The 19,492-nt window shown below is 47.4% G+C and overlaps 1 protein-coding gene across 11 annotated transcripts in view; it reads left to right on the top strand.

Moving 5' to 3' along the window:
• plcb4b (phospholipase C, beta 4b) overlaps nucleotides 1–19,492 on the top strand; it is a 43,573-nt gene that overhangs the window by 4,345 nt on the left and 19,736 nt on the right. For 9 of the 11 annotated variants that reach the window (XM_078093560.1, XM_040161485.2, XM_040161487.2 and 6 more), the window contains 3 exons: nucleotides 6,508–6,577; nucleotides 16,685–16,782; nucleotides 19,330–19,410. In XM_078093560.1, the coding sequence (XP_077949686.1) occupies nucleotides 16,699–16,782; nucleotides 19,330–19,410 (165 nt within the window). In that variant the 5' untranslated portion in view covers nucleotides 6,508–6,577; nucleotides 16,685–16,698. Of the gene's footprint in view, nucleotides 1–3,664; nucleotides 3,737–6,507; nucleotides 6,578–16,684; nucleotides 16,783–19,329; nucleotides 19,411–19,492 lie in introns of all 11 variants that reach the window. The other 2 variants (XM_078093561.1, XM_078093563.1) reach the window with 2 other exon arrangements.

A 19,492-nucleotide genomic window follows, 5' to 3' on the forward strand; every position in this document is an offset into this window, starting at 1 on the left:
ATATCGCTCCATCCCGCCTGTGAGCATACATCACACATGTAATCCGGATGTTTCTGAGTGCACAAAAAGACAAGGGAAAGCCTCAAAACAACCATTAGGAAGATGAGCAATGCAAATGACTTTTCTTGCCATATGACATTGAGCTCAAATATCCATCCCAATCTCATTTGGCCTGTTTTGTTACTCAGCCATTCAAAGTGTGCAACATGGCAAACGAGCTGCATGGTGAGACATTTTTATTGGACCCGTGCTAAACGATAGAGGCCCTTCGTTGCCCGTATCTCCCACAGAAGGCTGATGTGCAGCGGTGGTCGATCCACAGCCAGACATCGCTCACCATAAGTAGATTGCAGTGGCTGCGTTCTTGTTCGGCCACGCCAAGCAGGAAACCGTAATGGGGCTGAGGGGGTGATTGCACTCTACAATATGTTCTGTTCTACGAACGCAATCTGTATTAATAATGTAATGCGTAGCACCCAGACTGCGGGCTGTGCCTGATTTAATTTTGCTCTAAGCTTCATTTCAGGAGAGCAGTATACATTTTCATCATCCCAAATTATTATTTGCCTCCTTGCTGGTACCGTGTAAGTATTCAAGCATATGACATACGGTGATGGATGGGAATACACCACTGTAGTACCGTCAGGGGGGGAGCTATTGTTTTAAAAAACAAAAGAAGAAGTCTAGTCTAACAGCTTGCCAGCTTGCACATTTCACAGTTGCAAGATCACCTGTATTAAGATCAACAGCAAACATTAAATAGTTCAAACTATTTCATCTCAAATAAATATGCTGTGTATCTGCGATAATCCCGCTGCTCCGTTCTCCAGGCTGTTTGTGCCGGAGAAGTGACATTTGTTGCTTTTAGAGGTTGGAAGGAGACACACGTTTCTAAAACCCGTGGAGCTCGAGTGTTCAGAGTACGTTAGCACATGGTCGACCAGGATTAGCACTGCTGCGCTAGCTACTGAAAGTGCACCGAAGGTCTACACGTGCTGCGTTTTCGTTTTCAATGATGTTCATGTTACAGAGAATAATGACCTGCCGGCTTTACAGGGACAGTGTTGTTCCCCCATTTCATTTTCTTCTGCTTCCGTTATCAGGGGACGTGGCGGTTCACTTTTACACTACGATTTGTCCGCTTTAGTTTTTATCTTTATTCTGTTCAACCTGTTTTCACAGCTGAATTAGTTTGACACCCTTCATGTCTTCTGCTTGCTTCTCTCTAAAAATCGCTTTCCTCCAAAATGTGATATTTATTCAAAGGGAGCAGTCATTTACAGGCTGTCTCCATGGTAACGTGCCTCTGAAAACTTCATGTGGTCTCAGCGGGGGGCGGGGCTTAGCAAAGGGTCAGTTTAGATGAAACGGGAACCACCACAACACTCGCTGTATTTTCCATTATGTCCTCATGTGGCCGCAGGATATTAAAGATTAGACAAAGAGTTCTTAAGTTTTATATTAATGCTGTCAAATCATATACAGAACCTTTCAATAGGACGTTAATATAATTAACTCGGCTGTGTGGCTTTTTTTAATATAGAACATCAAGTTCTATAAACCGCGTCCGTCTGATCCTTCCACACTGTGAACTTAAACAATATCTGCAGCATCAGCAGTACACTCAACATGCCTGCGCCAACGCGAGTGTTTGCTTGGGTTTCAGCTCCCTGGAACGCCGTCCTACGCCGAGCTGCACTTTCAGGCCGTGACGTTTGTTGCAAAAACTGGATGTGACAGCCACTTGAGTCTGCGTCCGGGCTGAGGAGGCTCAAAGGAGCTGCATCTTTAAATGCAATCCAAAAGTAGACCGGCAATTCCTCTCTGAAGAATGTAGTGTCATCTACTGTCTGACTTGTGTAAAAAGTTAAAGTGTCATCATCTACAGTACAAATGGTTCTGTCCCACTTTGATGTTGTACAGTAGAAACACTTAGCGATTCCTTTTCCTAAGAAGACACAGTAACCCGGGGGGAGCCCTTGCCTGTAAAACATGCTACTCTTTATCTGCACGGATGCGCAGCTCTGCAGGTTGAGTAGAGGCCCGACGTCGTCCTCTGCTCTGATAAAATCAACCAACGGGTCGTCCAGATTAATATGTGAGCACAGTGTCTGCTGCTTAAAGAAAGACCGGGATCAATGATGCGAGCGTGCGTCTTCACAGAAAGGGCAAGTGAGGCTGGAGGGGGAATATAAAGACGGGGGAATTCTCTGCAGGGAGGAAAGGCAAAGCGCGCAGAAAGAGAGGGAACCGCTTACTCGGACACACCGACAGATGGGATCTGCCGCAGCGAAACGGCCTTTTGTGGAGTAAAACAACACTTCAGGTGTGGCTCCTGAAATGCGTCGCAAACCGGAAAAGCGAGCGAGCCATTAGCCACCGCTACGCTCTTTGATTCTTCTCTCCTTCCACGCTCCCGTCTTTTAAATGCACACACTTTACCCGTGGCTCAATCCACTGTGGGGACACGCGTGAACGCAATTCGCACTTCCAATTAAACTGTCGACCTCTGCCCCAGAATGCAAAGCTGGATTTTGTAACATCCTCTCCTGGATAGCTATTATTAGCCGGCCAGCCCAATAAAAGAGAGAGCAGAGCTTTACAATAGGCTGATGAGGATCATTATAGTCAGCGGAAATATTCAGTCCATTTATCACGCAGTCAATATTTGAGACACTTCACTATTGATTGATTTCTTTTTTGTGTCTACTTGAATATTGATGTTGATTTGTTGGTGTGAGCAATTAAACCAAATGTTCGAGCAAGTTGTTGGAAGATGTTTTTCTACAACAAATTCAGCAAGAAAAGGGAATCGATTCATTGTGTGGAACGAGAAAACAGTTTTCCGATGCATTCATACACATTTTCACATTATGAAGTTGCAGGTGTGCCAAATGCAAAGAACTGCAGACTTTGTTTCCCGGGGCAATGCAGGGTAATCCCATTGAACGGAACCTTAAAACATAGCAGAACACGTCAGGCTACGGTCGGCCCAAAGCGCGGCGAGCCTGTAACGAAGATCACATGACATCGCTGGTCCCGATCAGATGACTCGATAAACAGCTGGAATGTTGCTGCTTCCTCATTTCGACAGCGCGGCTCTTGTGTGGCTGTGTGAGGAGCTGCCGGCCCACTCGGAGAAGTTTAAAAGTACAGAGCGATGCATTGTTGTCTCGACGTAGTTATTGAATTGCATAATCTCAAGGCTGCAGGGGGATGCCTGTGTTTTTAAAACAGGCCTTATTTGTGTAAAGAAAGTCCATTTTTATTTGTGTTTTTCGGCAGCTTTTTTACTTTACAACTCGTAAAATACATCGAGAGTTTGCTCACATGTAAATCCGACCAGTGCCAGATGTTTGTCAAAGGCCCCGAGCCATTTTTCTTCAGACACTTCTCTCACGGCATTGAAACAAACGTCGGGGCTTAGCACATGAATCCATTAGAAGGCTATCATAACAAACCTTCCCTGTAATGTAAAGTTTGTATAAGTGTCCTAATCAAACACACCATCAGAAGAGTTTTGTAAAACTTCTATTGGCGGATAAAGGGGGATATTTTGTCTTCAAATGACACCAAATACACTGGACACATAAGGGAGACCAGGGAATGTTGTGTGCAGATATAAACCACATAATGTACCTGCATTTTATTTTTCCCTCTGCAGTGAACCTAAAAGCTACTCAGTGAAAAGCTTTTCCAGCTGCTGCAACGTCTTCAGGCCCCCATAGGGATTCAGGTCTGTAGTCAGAAGTGGAGGTAAAAGCCATGTCTTATTTTTTCCTTCGTAAGGAGACCGACTTTCATCCTTCTCTGAGGCAAAAATAGTGAAAGTCACCCTGTGACTCACAAAGTAGAAAAAAAAAGAGGAAAAGATCTCCCTCTCACCTCGAGTCTCTCCTGGGTTGTGTTCTCTGTGGCTGCCTCTCTTCTCGGGCCCCCGGGGGAGTTGGCTGCTGACAGCATCGCCAAGGAAAATGAAAACGTCAAAGTGTATTGGAAATGTTTTTGTGCCTCCCCTCCATCGCGCCTCTGGTATATCTTTACCTTCCAGAATCTAGTTTCAGCCTCAGTCTAGTGAGAAGACTGCTGGAAAAGGGTTTTAGTCCATCAGAGCCACTGCTGGCTTTTTGTTTGATACCTTTTTATGACATTTATAAATATTAAATATATAAAATAATTGTGCAATAAACACGGAGAAAGTAAAAAACATCAATAAATTAAATGAATAAATAAAAAGGTTGTATTTTTATCATTAGTGAAATCCTACTATGATGATCGAATATGACACAACTGTGACTGGATGAAAACCTTTTTTTAAAAGAGTAATTTACTATAATAAATCTGCCCTTCACTTTTTTGCCAAATGATTCACAAAGACGGAACAGAGTAGTTTCTTAACTTGATGAATTCGCAACTGGTTTCCCCAAAAAACCTCAGAGTGACGACAACACAACTCACCGTTAAAACCACTGCAACGCGTTTTTACACTTCATGTTGCTCTTTATGTCATTAAACAAGTCTCAATCTTCTAGCGTAACAGCTTGTGCCTTGCTCTACAACCTCCTTCTTCTTCCGTGTGTTTTCATTTTTTAGATGAGGCTATTCCGGGTATCACGGATAATGTCACATCCCCTGCCATATCCCGTTGTGTGTGTGTGTGTGTGCGCGCGCGTTCTGGGTGATGTCCTTTTAATCAGCACCCCTGTGTGTTTCCCCCGTAGAGCTGTCATTGGTTGAGTAATGACGTCGGAGCTGCCGCTGGTTACACCGTTTAAATCTGGCAGGCGGGGGAGAGATTACCAGCCTCTCACCTGTTGCCCTAATCAAAGAGTTTTTTACTGCGCCGCTGGATGTTGCTCAGAATAGATCCTTCTAAAAATACACACACAGGTAGAGGGAGCAAAGTACGTCCTCTCATATACATTTGATCCATCACTGAACTATAGTGGTAGTGCTGGCTTTTGTGTTTGTGTATAGTGACTTAGGCGCCTTCTTTCTTATAAATATAAGCTGCCTGAAGTAGTATCGTTTCCTGAGTAGAAGCTGAACTTAATCTCATATTTATTTTTTGCCGACATGTGTAATCTGGAGCATCTTGTTGCTCTGAAATATCTCTGACAGCACTGATCGCTACTATGGGCGTGCACGTGACTCCGATGGTCTCAAAGATGGCTCCTCAGGGAAAGTCATATCCTGCAGGAAATCGCTATACAGGAAGTAATAGGAAGTGTCTCCATGATAACATTGTTAACATGCAGCTGGTTAGGGTAAAAAAAAAGAAGCAATAATTCAATCATTATGTGCCACCAGAACATTGTAACTTTCAGACTTCTTACTTCTCGTCACACATAATCCCTGCGCTGGATTCTTTTGATTAATGGACGTTGTGTTTACTCGACGCGGCTTCCCCCTCGTCGGTGCAGAGCGTTCCCTCTGATCCCCCCCGCAGGACTGAAGAGGCCACCGAGCGTCTCTGGCGTGAAGAATATTTGATCCGCATGAGCTGCTGCTGTGGGACCGGCCCGTCCACGCGGATGATGGAGCCGGATCAAGGGGACATTTCCCGTTGTGAAAATATTGACAGCCTGAATCAGTTTCTCATGACTAATTTCAGTGTTTAATTCCCTCCATGAAGTCCTGTTACCTGGAACCTTTTATTTCCCAACTGTCCGTTGTTTTTAAACGTAAACGTGTGCAGCTCGTCTGTGTTGTGGCTGTGAGGGAGCTCGGTTTGCTCAGTCACACCGTTGTTGGATAATTACGCACTCCATTCATTCATTGCAAGCCCTCAAAGAGAATAAGCACCCTTTGGGCTAATTGTCCACTCTCACAGAGGTGTTGTTGTGTTTTTTTTCCATCTAAAAAAAATAAAAGGTATATATTCAAATGATTAGATTATTTTGCGTAGTCGTAACAAATAATCAAGAACATCTTCTTTCCTTTCAGTAGTCAATGAATTATCTATTTGACATGTTTTGGTTCTAAACTGGTCCACATTTTGCAAAAGGAAAAAAGGACGCCATGACATCTTCCCTATTGTAGGAGTACATGTGATTCAGATGGTCACAGAGATGATTTTATTTATATAATATAATGACTCTCGTCATACTCTGTGACCCATCTACCTCTCTGAAGCTCCAGCGGAGCCGACGTGGACGTGTTTGTACGTCCAATTCTCATTTCCAGAACTCTATGACCAAAGCAACCTTTTCTTATTAAGGGAAGCAGTGTGCTATTAAAGGTTTATGAAGCAGACGCCAGAAGAATGATTCAAATTCTCAATTACAAAAAGGAGCATTGGGGGGGGGGGGGGGGGGTGCATGTCGTGCAGAGTGTTTATGTGTCTCCCCTGAAGGCAGCTCAAGCATCTGTAATCTCACTGTAAGTGCACAAGATGAAGCCGAATAACGAAGAAGCAAAGCGGATGAATTCAAATTACACTTCACTCATTTATTTTTATTCTTCTCCTCCCCCCACCACCCACCCATTCCATTCGTCTCTCTACAGAGCGGTCCACTGCTGTCCTCTCCAGTGTTACCCCTCCCCTCAATTCTTCTGGACCCCTGTCAGTCACCCGGTGAGTACTCTCCCACCCGCCCTCCGCATGGCCCTTTAGAGGCTTTCAAGGTATCAAGGAGGGACTCCTTTGAAAAAAGGTGCCCGCCCTCCCAGATGATGTTTCATGCCATGAATCTAGCCCTGCCTGTTTTTTGTTTGTTTTTTTTAAAGCTGAGGAGATCACAGAGCAGCTTCACGGATCAGGTTGTGGTACACACAGGGCCTTTCTGATCTGACACGCCCCTGTAAGCTCGCCAAAGACACAACAGACGCACAATGTCAACTCGGGTCAGCTTCCCGAAAACAACACAAAGCACATCAAATAAAAGTCCCTCTTAGATACAGTCTTCCTTCCCCCGCCGAGGCAGGATTACTGTAGAAGGGTGTGAACAACAGGCTTCAGTTCCGAACGAAAACTACTCTCATCGGTCAGGAGGAAACCGTCTCCTCTACTCCCAAACATAAACGTGCTTCTCAAAATGTAGAGAGAACCACTGTCAAACGTGGGAATGAGTGTGTGTCTCATTATTGAGGAGGCCGATCAGCACGTAGGCCGGAAAGCAGCAACACGGGCCGGCTCTAATGGAACCGCCCCAGCTATCTGTTATCGCCAATTAAAGGGCTTGTTTACTAGAAGCAGGGGACTTGGTGGAGCTGTTTTAGTGGCTCTGTGTGTGTGTGTGTGTGTGTGTGTGTGTGTGTGTGTGTGTGTGTGTGTGTGTGTGTGTGTGTGTGTGTGTGTGTGTGTGTGTGTGTGTGTGTGTGTGTGTGTGTGTGTGTGTGTGTGTGTGTGTCGCCAAGGCTTTTAATGATGGGTGTAGATGGCCTGTGTTTAGATATGTCTGTTCGCTGGTAGGGCCTGATGGGACGGTTCTACTGGGTGGGATAGTGAGTCCCTCTGTCTCTAAAAATACACACTGGGATCCCATTCAGAGGCTGGAATTTGTGCGTGCGTGTGCGTGCGTGCGTGCGTCTCCGTGAGGCTGCTGCAGTCAAGGGAGCTGCAGGCTATTACTGGCCAGGGTTGCTATGGAGACCAGTGGTGTCAGAGAGGAGCAACATCTGCGGGGTGTTTGTCAAGGCAGGTTCTCCTCTCCACCTGTTTCTCTCTCTCTCTGTCTCTCTCTCCTCGTCACGACCCGGGTGAAGGATCTCCGGTCTCTCGCTGGTGGCCCGTGGCATTTGACTTTCAAAAGCTGCAGCTTCTTCTTGGGCAATAGTCGGTCTGCCTGCGCTCCGTCGCGCTCCCGGTCGGCCCTCCTGCTGTGTCGATCAGCGGGGATGGGGGGGGGGGGACTCTTGGCTGGGCTCGGGCCAGAGGAAAGCACGGATTCAGGGGAAACATTTAACCCTTGCCCCCTTCCTGCTCCCTCTCCTCACAGCTCCCGTCTCTATATGGACATGTTCTATTTCTCCTTGCTGCCCTGTCGGCAGCTCAGCAGGGCAAAAAGTTCTCTTTTCAGAGGTACTTATTTGGGCAGAGGGAGAAATCCCTTATTTTTGAGCAACCCTACTCCGTCCCGCTGTCCTCCTCCTGCCCAGTTCCCCCTCAAACGCTAAAGCCTTTATTTATTACTCCTTTCCCCTTTGCTGGGGTTGTCCCCCATTCACCCCCGTCCCTCTTTGTGATGCGGATGGGTGGAAGGCAGCATCCTTGGGCTAGAGTTTCAGATTCAATTTGCTTCCTTAATGAAGTTTGTTTTGAGTATCCATTCATCTGAATCCACCTTTAGGTTCTCTAAAGGTAAGTGCCAGTTTCACAGTGAACTCTAAGTGGAGTGAATTCATCGGAGGAGAATGGAATCCTTTTAGAATTACATTTAGAGGCTTTTCCAACTCCTCACGTATATCAAGCGGAATATTATGTGTGCGTGTGTGTGTGTGTGCACACGCGCATCTTCAGTATTTCTGACCATGTTTGGGCAAACCTCGCCACCCAAACCCCCTCTGTAGAGTGCGTGTTGCTGGGCAAAGCAAACCTTTGACCCCCTAATCTGGTCTAAATGAGACGGCCACACAGCGCAGTGCAGCGACTCTGAAGAGTCTCTGATGCAACAGTAATTGGTGTTAAAAGATAATTTGGTGTTTTCACTCTGAAGACGTCGCTCTGCATGGGCCAGTTACCTGACTTAATGCCCAAATGAACAGGCTTTCGCAGGTTGCCCTGCACCCACCTCCATCACCTCCAAGGAAACATCCATCCGTTCATGCCAAGATTAGACCGAGCCTTGAGTTAGATACTGTGGCCTCATATGCCTCAAGGAATATTATAACACAGGTTTCAAATAGCCTTCTTCGTTATGAACCGTTCCTGTTACGGGACAACCGAGCAGAGGAAATGAGGTAGTGTAAATATATATAAACTTTTAAGTAGTAGAAGATTAAGACGTTTCTGAGAATAACTCGATGATGGAGTTACTCCCTGAGTAAGAGCTCTGATGAAAATAGAAGTTGAAGAAAAGAAACTCTGTTTCAGAAGCAACCCAGATTCATTTTGCAGTCATTTCCGTGTTTAGGCTCACTCCCATCTGGGCTTTCTTCTTCCTTTTCCTACCATGGTTTGTCCAAACACCTTTCAGGATCAACTGCCTTGACGTTAAAGTCTTTCTAGTACCAGTGTTCCACTAGGATGTTTCTATTAGAAGCCAGACACGGATACCATCTCCTCGCCATCACCTCCATGAAAAATGTTCCACATTCATCACAGTGCAACGACTGAGGATCTCCACTTATAATGTGAACTTAAAAGCCACTTACTACATCACCGTTAAGGACATTGCCCTCTAAAATGTTCATTTGTTTCCTCCCCCCTGTAATTTGCCTTTCCCGAGTAACTTCCCCACCGCTGTTATTCGCTCGTTAAACCTGCACATGGAAGCAGTGGTGGTACAGATGTCCGCTGGCTGGGGAGGTGCTGCCAGAGAGCCGTGTCCCGGCCGCAGGTTAAGGTCAAGTGCGGCGATGCGTCAGCCCGGCCCCCCGGCCTCATTACAGTCGGGGAACTCCCTGACTAAGAGCCTTTTTTTGTTAACGGACCCACGAACTCACTCAAACGCGCAGTGCTCTAAATACCTCCGTTGTGAGATTTCCAATAACCCCCGGGATTGCCCCGCCCCGTCCCCCACCCCCCCCACCCCCCCCCCCCCGCCCCGCCGAGGGCCTCAGTATTCCCTCTGACATGCGCTCACGCTCATCCGCCATTTTGGCCGAGGCGTTTACTAGGCCAACGCTCCGTCCGTCAGAGTTAAACTCTTTGCGTAGAGGCCGGATTATATTTAGGACTCTTTGAGCATGTGGATCTCCCAGTATATGAACTCATTTACATCTCCATCTGCTGTTCAGCACTAGGACTGAAACCTGGAAAGTGACCTGATAAAAACAAGTCCCCCGTGTGAAAGCGAGGGGGGATCCCACTGCAGCGCCGCTTAGGCCCACGCACGCGGCGTGCGATATCTGTGCACGCGCGCGTATGTCGGACAGCGGCCTGCGGCCTGTAGGCGTGAGACTCGGAGCCAGTTTCCAGTATCTCACGCGAATGATGTACGGTTGGGCCGAGGAGCGCGAGCTAGCGGGGTGATCCTCAACTATAAAAGGCAAAGAGAAAGACATTCTTCTCCCTGACACGAGGGCGTTTTTCTTCTCATTTCTCTCCCCGTCAGTTGGGCAATTTCAGCGCTCACGTGAGAGCCGAAAGTTTGCTTATAGACTCGCCAACCTCGAGGGCTTTCAAAATAAACATTTTAAACACATTGGAGAGAGGTCCAACTTTTTCAGCTTGGTACCACAATTCCATTTAAACTGGGCCACAATCACGTTTCCTGCTCACTGGGTATTTATGAGCGGTGAAACTACCTACCTGATTTTTGTAAAGCATTTGTGGTTTAGAAGCTGTAAAATGGGAGCTGGAATCCATTTAGTTTTGTGGGCACCGAACACCTCTTTCCTTATCCTTCCTTTCGTGTTAGCTGGGCGCACTGTTTTAAGATTTACCGCAGTGTTCTCTTGTTGTTTTTCTCACATTTACACCAGGGACCCGCCGCACACGCTGACACCATATACGGTTGGCCAATTACCAGCTTCACTGCAGCCCTTCATGGGTTTATAGGAACGGTTCCTGTCTTTATGATGACTCATTGGTCCAAACAATCTCCAACAAAAAGTCTCCCCACGGTTCGTTCACAACAAACTAAATAATTGTCATCAGTATTTCATGTATTTCTGTCTGTAAGGAGCCTGTGAGAAGCTCACGGAATTGTGTGGAGTTCCATATTTGCCATTTTTTCATCCCAACACTTCTCTGGGCTATAAATAATGATGTGCATTACATTACTGACTCTTTGGACTAACATGCTGGAGGAGCCACATATACCAGTCCGTAAACACAGTGGAGCCCAAATGTGGGTCGATACAAGCGGGGGGGGGGGTTTCAGTTGGATTCAGAGCTCTCCATCCTCACCCGCCGCGTGAAAGCGGCCTGGATTTCACCGCCGTGTGGTGTTCTTGGTTGTTTAATGGAGACAACGTATCTCTTTATGGGCTCTCATTGGATTAGAGACCTTTACTGGTATTTCTCCCTGAGTGAGTGGTGCGTGCAGCAAAGTATGCTCAACCCGTTGAGGTTAACTGGATTCTATCTGATCGGGCAGTTTTAATCTAATTCACGCTAATACAATGAAACAAACCTGCCACCAGCAGAACGTTGTCGTCCCGTCTCCAATCTGGATTCAAGTCCCTTACTTCGCATTTGCGCGTCTCATTTTCCTCTCTCCTGCTGCATTAAGAGATTTGGGTCATTTTTCAAAAGCGGCGTTGGTGCAAATGTGACGAGGTGTACCGAGATGGGTGGAGATGATGCGTTGTGCGCATGGAAGCCGCTCCGTGGTGACCCTTCTTATTTATTTATTTCTGCACACGTCGGGCTGGTCCAGCTAACACGGGACCTACATGGACAAAAATACGGTTAACTCCCTCCTTAATCTTGTTTTTAATGCTTCTCCAAGCCGCGCTCTGTCTCTCTCTTCCAAAAGCAACAGGAGCAGAGAGAGGTCGCGTGCGTCACAGCCTTCTTTCCTAACCGTCTGCCAACGTGCCGCTTAGATGTTCAATTGTGATGCTGCAGCATAATGAATACCGCCGCTCGCTATCGATGTGATAGCGAGTCGTGAGGCAAGTCTGGTCGTAGACCCAGAGAAGCGTCGTTGCGAGAAAGGCCCCAGTGGGATCCGACCTCTGACCTGTTGGCTCTTGTACTTTGGATGAACGAGCTATTTGCATCGACTGGCGAGGGCCAGCAGGGAGATGCGATGCGATGGGGGAAGTTCCGAGTGTCGTCTCCGGTGGAATATGATGCCGTGAGGACAGAATGCATGTGAAGAGAGTTCAGTGTTTACTGCTTCATTTGACTCCACTTAGTGACGAGGCTGTTTTGAAGGTCCGCTCCACTAAAGAAATGCAGCCGTGACACCAGTCTGCATTGGTTGAAGCTTTTCCAACGTTCTGTAAATACAATGACCGGTGTTGATGTTCGGGTTGACTGCGTTGGAGAAGGCGAGCGTCAAGCAAACGTATTCAAACATTTTTTTTGTCTTAATTCCTCGGCTAGATGACGTCAGTTGGTGGAGCCATGAGCCTGATGGGGAGAACGGAAGATCGATGGCACGTGAAGGAATGGAGGAGAGGCGCACACAGGTTTCCTGTGTCACGAAAACACAAAAATCCTTTATAGTATCTATACAAGAGCTTCTTTCCAGACTGGTGTGTCGTCAGTGATTCCACGCCCTCCGTATGTAAATAGGGGCGGCGTCTTTAGGGACTTCACGTGGATCACAGACCCGGATGCACCGAGAAAAGCAGGGTGGTTGAGTTGTACGTACACGTGCATTAGAACACAAGCGACCACCCTGCCATCGCGAAGGACGTTGCATAACGCCGTGTTTGCCGTTTGTTCTTCCTCCTATTTGTTTTTCTAAAACGTAGCCGGCAACACGTGGAGCAGCAGCAGCAGCATCGTGTTATTACGTTGAGAAGTGCAGAGTATGTAAGCAAAGCCGTGCTGGTTTAAACAAACATGATTCAGAGTTTTCACCGGGGTGAAAGTGGGAATAATATAATCAGGTTGGAATGCACGTATACTTGATTTCCTGTGCTAGACAGTCTTGTTGGAATCCTGCTGGCTGCTTATCAGATTAGGAGAAGCAAATCACTTTGGATCAGAACTACATTTTGGGTGGGAGAGTGATGGTTATCATTTGTTGTTGGACTGATGGGTGCGCACTTTGTTAGTGTGTGTTCTTTAAATGCCGGTCCTCCACCTCTCCCTGCTCTTACGTTTTTGTCCAACATGGCTCTTTGGCCGAGGCATAAAAGTGGAAGTTGATGTATTTTTAAGACGATTGCCGTGTCATTAGCCGTGGTTTGAACCGGCTTAAACTTGTGTCCGATTTAAAGTTGTTTCCCCAGAGGCTGCGGTTTAAACTGCACCTGTGGTTTAGTCTGAACCAGTTTCCCGCAGAAGTATTAATGTCATACGGTTCGGCATCGTTTCATACAGCTCAGAACATCTCATTCACCTCTAACATGACCAAGCAGGCCGAATAAGTCTTAACAGCTAAAGGTGTCACACTGTGTTCTGAGTTCACTTTGGATGCCCGTCTTCTTCTAAACATCCACACAAACCCCCCCGTCGCTCAAGTGTCGGCTCATACTGTGTGTCTGACAGGCGAATGACACGGCAGCAAATTGAAAGGAACACGGGGGCGGATATGTTTTGTAACCTCTCCCTATTTTATTTGTGTGTGTGTGTGTGTGTGTGTGTGTGCATTTGATCAGGTACAAAGCACCTCCAGTAGACGTGATCGTGTGAAAGCCGCGATACTCACTGGGGGTGGAGGGGGGGGTGGTTCTGCAATGAAATGGAGCCTCTGATTTAACGTTCTCATTGGAGAAATGGTGGGTGGCAAAAACGAGAAGATGCCCCTCAGCGAAGTTTGACTTGATGGGGAGGCCAAATGCACAAACCCAGTGTCCTGGTGTCCAGGTTGCTTTGCCGTTGCTGTTCTCCTGCTGTATTTCATGTTTGCCATGTTTGGTTCATAAGCTTTGGTGCTGACCGTCTAACTACAGAAGGAAAACGAGCACTTGCCGGTCCAGCCGTACAACACGCGGTAACCGTGGGCTTTGTTTCCAGTCAGGCCATACATGGACAAACCAGGAGCGCTAGGGGAAAAAATGTCAGGTTGCATGATGAAAATCATCCCGTATGTAACATTCATCTTGTCGTCTACCTCCGACCAGCTGTTCAAGTTAAACAGAAATTATGTTTTCCCGCTTCTGAGGCTTCAGAAGGAGACTGCAGAAAAATATGGTTTCCCGGAATTTGAGCAATTTAGATTTTTTTTCAGTGAGACATTGATGCAGTAATTTGTTTCTTAGTTCAGCTGGTGTATCAGCCAATCATTCATACCCGCTCGGTTCCAGCTGTATGTTAATGGTTATGTTTCTAGTAGTCCATAAATCTAATGTCATCGGAGAGATTGCAGCCTACTTTATAGCAGCTGAGATCCACATTTCTCCTCAATATAAAAAAATACTCAAATATGGACTTCTATGTTGGACGAGGTAAGATTTCAAATTAGTGCATGAAATCGAAGACAGCAGGAGACAATTTGCGCTGTCAGATGAAAGCGGCACGAGAGCCGCCCGGATAAAAAGGCCTGTTATCTGTCCGTGTTTGGTTTGGCTTCCCCTGGTTGGACCGAGCTGTGTTATTATTAATGCCGCAGTCCTTTCCCTTAATACCTGTTGTGGATTATGCATCAAAGCAGAGCTTTGGTTATTGTGCCAGCCGCGCGTTGTCCGTTTGAACGCGTGTCCCCGGTCAACCTTCCGCCGCTGGCTGGCTGGCTGATGCGGCGATAGCCTCATTTTAGTTTATGAGGTGTGGGACCGCCGTTGCCCTCGCTGCCATTCTAGAGGAGGAGGCTGGAGACGGCGGGCCTCCCGGGGCTCCTATCTGTCGTAATTATCTCCTTGTCAGGGGTTGGACAGGGGGCTCGGACCTCGCTCGCCCCCCCCCCTGCTCCTCACGTGCGCGCTCACACGTCCGGGAGCTCAGCCGCGCCATGTGGGCGCTGGCGCGACCTCGCAGAGCCGCGCCGCGATTGGACGGCTTTTCATCCCGCTGAGGAAAATGTTATCTAATGCAAACGGTCGAGAGTGGCAAGAACTAGGCTAACGTCAGGCAGGCCAGCACAACCCAATTAGTCCAAATTAGATATGCCAGTTGTCGTATGATTTTCAATCCGGTTTAGGAATTCACAACATTTCTCTCCGATTTGGTTTGGTATTATTAAATAATCTAGACAGGGTGCAGCCTATTTACCCGAGCCGTCTCTCTGCGGGTCGTGTTACTGGCAGCGAGCCTGGCCTTGGTTCTTAATCTCCACAGGAAGTTTGCATCTGTGATTTGGACAGGATGTGTGTGTGTGTGTGTGTGTGTGTGTGTGCGTACGGACCCGTGGAAGGACACCACAGATGGTGCAGGGCTGGTTTGATCAAGTTGCCTCCTCTTTCACTGGGCGTATCGGTGCCGTCCTGGACGTTCTGCCACCGAAAACCCGCCCGGGGCTCTGAGGGGGGCGCCTTCATGTCAATGCCCACAGGGGCACGAAATGAAACGCGTTCGGCATTCTCTTGAACGACAATATTGTTTTTGCGATGAAAAAGAAAAAAGTATAAACGTGTCCTGATTCCTGACATCACAAAATGGAAATTGGACCTTTGGACGGATCGGTCGTCTCCCCGGATTTTTCGAAATGAGCTCAGCGAATAAACAGAGTTACGTAATGTTCCCTCATTTTCTGGTCCTTTTCCATTGATCGAGTAATCAAATCTTTTTAATGGACCTGCACATGGGGGGAGATTAGCTCCTATTAGCTGCTGTATAATTGTGAAGCTCTTCTGAATCCTAATGACGTCCCGCGGGCATCTCAAAGCCGCGTCTCCGTCTCTCGTGTCGGGGTGGACTGCGGCGCACTCAGCAAGTAGCTTCCTCTGATCTGTGTTCCCCACAACAAAAGCAGACCCCCCCCCGGGCTGAGCCCTGTCCTCTCCAGCCGGCCCCCGTCACAAACAGCTGTTTCACTCGTCTTCAGGCCCACCGCGGTTCTGTTGTATCTCCTCGCTCCCCCTTCCTCCCCCCTTCCTCCCCCCCATCACTACAGCACTTTGTTTGTCCATATTTCTTTCTTTCTCTCTCTTTGTCTCCCTCTTTTTGTCATCTCACCCATCAAAACCCCGGTTCAGTTTTTCCCCGGGTGGACAATGGGTGCTTTCTTTTTGAAATGTGGTACTTCAACCTCGGCGCTAAGAGCAGGACAATGACACACAAGTACACAAACACACACACTCATGCAGGTGGATATTTTCAACACTCGAATACAATTGCTGGAGACTAAATTACAGTTTGATTGTGTTAAATGTGATTTTCTCTATTAGTCTATACAGCGTCTGTTTAGCCATCGTCATAAAGAACTTTCAGCCCTGAAACGGGTCCTGAATATGTTTGGCATATTTTGGTAAATAAATGTTTCCTGATCCTGATTTTTTTGGGTGGTGTCATTAACGATATTACGGCTTCCTGTCAGGAGCCCCCCCCCCCACCCCCACCCCCCCCCCTCCTCATGAGGATGGATCACATCACAGCGATGTCCCCTGGACGTTTAAGCATTGCACTAAACTACTGTGCGACTGAATAATGTGCTCAGGGGGGTTGTGTTGATGATCGAGACTATAAGCAGAGAAACATCAATGTGACTGCATTGACGTGTGCTTTAATGTGCCTGTGCGCCTATCGCAGGTTAGAGAACAACGAATCGATCGATGTATTTGTGTTTATAATGTAAACAGAATGCTCTTTTTCGGGTCGGTACGGCGTTTATTGTCGTTGGATCCAAGATGTGTGTGTGACCAGAGGAAAGAGGTCGACACATCGTATGTGTTTACGTAGGACGCGTTCTGTCCTTGAAGGCTCAATGTTCCTTCCGCCTACAGTACACCTTGTTCCCGCCGAGCTTTCGCTAATGCCTTCTCTGTGCACGTGTCCGTCTCTCCTCTGTTTGTCCCTCAGGTGTGTGAGCAGCCATGACGAAATCCTACGAATTCAACTGGCAGAAGCACCTGCCCGAGTTCATGCAGGAAGGCGCCTCCTTCGACCGGTTTGATGAGGTAAAAATGACGCGAATCTTTGTTCGATTACGAGGTTCCTGCGGTGCGTAAGATGTAAATAAATAAAACGAATGGATGAAAGTACAGTTGATTAGGCAGTGGGGCGGCCGCTGCACCACTCGGTCAATAAGCCTGCTGTCCCTGGTTATTGGCTCTGCCCTTTTGACATCCTTCCCCCTCCCTCCTCTCGGTTATTAGCGCGCGCACTCGCGCATCAATAATGCAGCAGAGGCGTCCCCTTTATAACCCGACACGTCGCTGCCGTGGGTGTAGGCGGCCCACGTTGAGCGGCATCGGCGAGGCGCTCCGGCTGGTCTGCCGGCTCGGCCTCGCTCTGAGCCGCGCTGTCTGAGTGATGCGTTCTCTGTATTCACTTAAGGACCATTAGTCATTCTCCTCATCCGCGCGGCGGTTTCATCACAGCTGCACAAGGAGCCGAGCGGAATGATTTAAAATCGGTAGAAAATGAGGAAGAACGCCGCTTTGGAGACCAAAAAGCAGATAAATTGTGGGATTCCAGCAGGTCGCGACGCGGTCGCAGCATCACAGAGCTGAGATTAACAATCCTCAGTAGACCAAGTGCTTTTCCTGCGAATCAACAAACGGATCACTATACCAGTATGTTCACGTTCATCAACAGTAATTGACACTAAATCGAAAGGAAACATTAAGTCATTACTCAGTTACATATTCATTGTCATATTTATCGCCCGTATATCCAATTCAAATATAATTAGAATGGATTTCCACAAATGTTTTCCAAGAGAATACTTCTCACCAAATATCCATCCTGCTGTGTGTGTGTGTGTGTGTGTGTGTGTGTGTGTGTGTGTGTGTGTGTGTGTGTGTGTGTGTGTGTGTGTGTGTGTGTGTGTGTGTGTGTGTGTGTCTGTCTTACGGTCTTTCTGCCCATGTTTCCCCTGACTAATTTAATCAGGACACTTAGCTAGGACATTTGCCAAGCCTAAGTGTGTCACGCACACACACGCACACACACACACACACAGCAGTCCTCTGTTTGTGAGAGGAGGGAAAATCATCGATTCCACATGCATGTCAAAGTGAGCCATGAAACGGGGCCGGCGAGCCTCTGAGGGAAGTCCTCACATCGTGGCCGATACGAAGCCTTCGGGGCACATCTGCGTCCTCTGGATGTCGCGGGGCGAGTGCACCCAGGAGCGTGGACATGCTCTGTGTCGATCCCGTCAGGAGGCCACGCGTACATGTACACACACACACACACACACATGGGCATGAATATGCTTAACAGCATGGATGTTTTCCACTGAACAAAACCCCGCTGAGTGACAGATGGTAGAGCAAGGTGGAGGCCGCTACGTATTAATACATAGTTTACATATTGTTGCGTGAAGTCTGTCAATGCAATATGTGGCTATGACAACATTTGACTATTGTCCCACAATGCTTGTGTAGTGGTATTTGTTGTGTGTGTGTGTGTGTGTGAGTGTCAGTCGGTAATTGCCAACTAATTGTAAATCAATCACTTAAGATGTGGCTGGTGTTTGGTTTCCATGGGGACTGAACTGCCTGTTGTCTCTCTAAAGAAGAGAAAAAACAAGTCAGAATGTAGAAAATGTTGAAAAATGGCGCCAATTCTTCCTGTTGGTCATTTTAATCATTTATTTCTTCCACATGACATGTTGTGAGGTACTGCTAGATAATACTGTTGATAACATTGGTGTATTCATTTTAAATCTTTCAAAAATATTAGAAAACAGTCGCACTCTGAAGTGGAATGTTAGGCAACACAAAGAGCCAACGAGGCGAAAGAAGAGACCTACCCGGGCTCCCTGTGCACACGCCGAGTGGTACCCGGACCGGTGGGGTCCGTCCATCCACCCACAGGTGGTTGTTCCTTTGCGTGAGGAAGGGCCGAGTGTTCCCCATAAAGCTTTTAGTTTTACCAGATGCAGCGGGTTGATGGTGTAACTGTAGCCGGCTGCATGCTCTAAACAGTCGGGGCTCATTTGGGACCCATCTCTTTCATCCACTTGGCTTCACTATGTGACACTGAGGCCTCCGTCAGTCCCGGTTCAGATGAAAGAGTGCAGCTTTTAACGGCACTTAAAGCAGTTTCCGATAATGGAAATAAGATTGTGCGGTTTTCTTTTATGACGGTTTTAGATTAAATTATATGGTCAAATAAAAGCTCACTTAGTTCTATCCGCAGCTCTTTCCCATGGATTCTGGTGTGCGTGCATGCGCGTGTGTGTGTGTGCGTTACTGCTGAAGTGACCCAGCATCCCATCTCCTATCGAATTCTCATGTTTTGTCTCAGATGTCTGATTTTAGATGGATAAAAGACACACACACACAGTGATTCATTGGTCCAATCACTGCCTCCGGCAGCCGATTGAGCTGGGGGGGGGAAATATGTGGGTTAGATCAGCATGAAGATGAGCAGCCAGGTGTATTTGTCTGGTTGGGTAAGTCGTGTGTGCATGTAACATGTTGACGGTTTAATTTCAAAATAAAACCCTTTGGCTGACGAAGCCTCTTCTCTCGTATTGTTTTTCCTCTCTGTAGGACCCGTTTGTCTTTGAGCCCAACTGTCAGATGAAGGTGGACGAGTACGGCTTTTTCATCTGCTGGAAGAGTGAGGGGAAGGTACGATCCACCCCTTTGTGTGTGTGTGTGTGTGTGTGTGTGTGTGTGTGTGTGTGTGTGTGTGTGTGTGTGTGTGTGTGTG

This window comes from Gasterosteus aculeatus, chromosome 18, assembly GCF_964276395.1.
Source record: "Gasterosteus aculeatus chromosome 18, fGasAcu3.hap1.1, whole genome shotgun sequence".
Classification (NCBI taxonomy): domain Eukaryota; kingdom Metazoa; phylum Chordata; class Actinopteri; order Perciformes; family Gasterosteidae; genus Gasterosteus; species Gasterosteus aculeatus.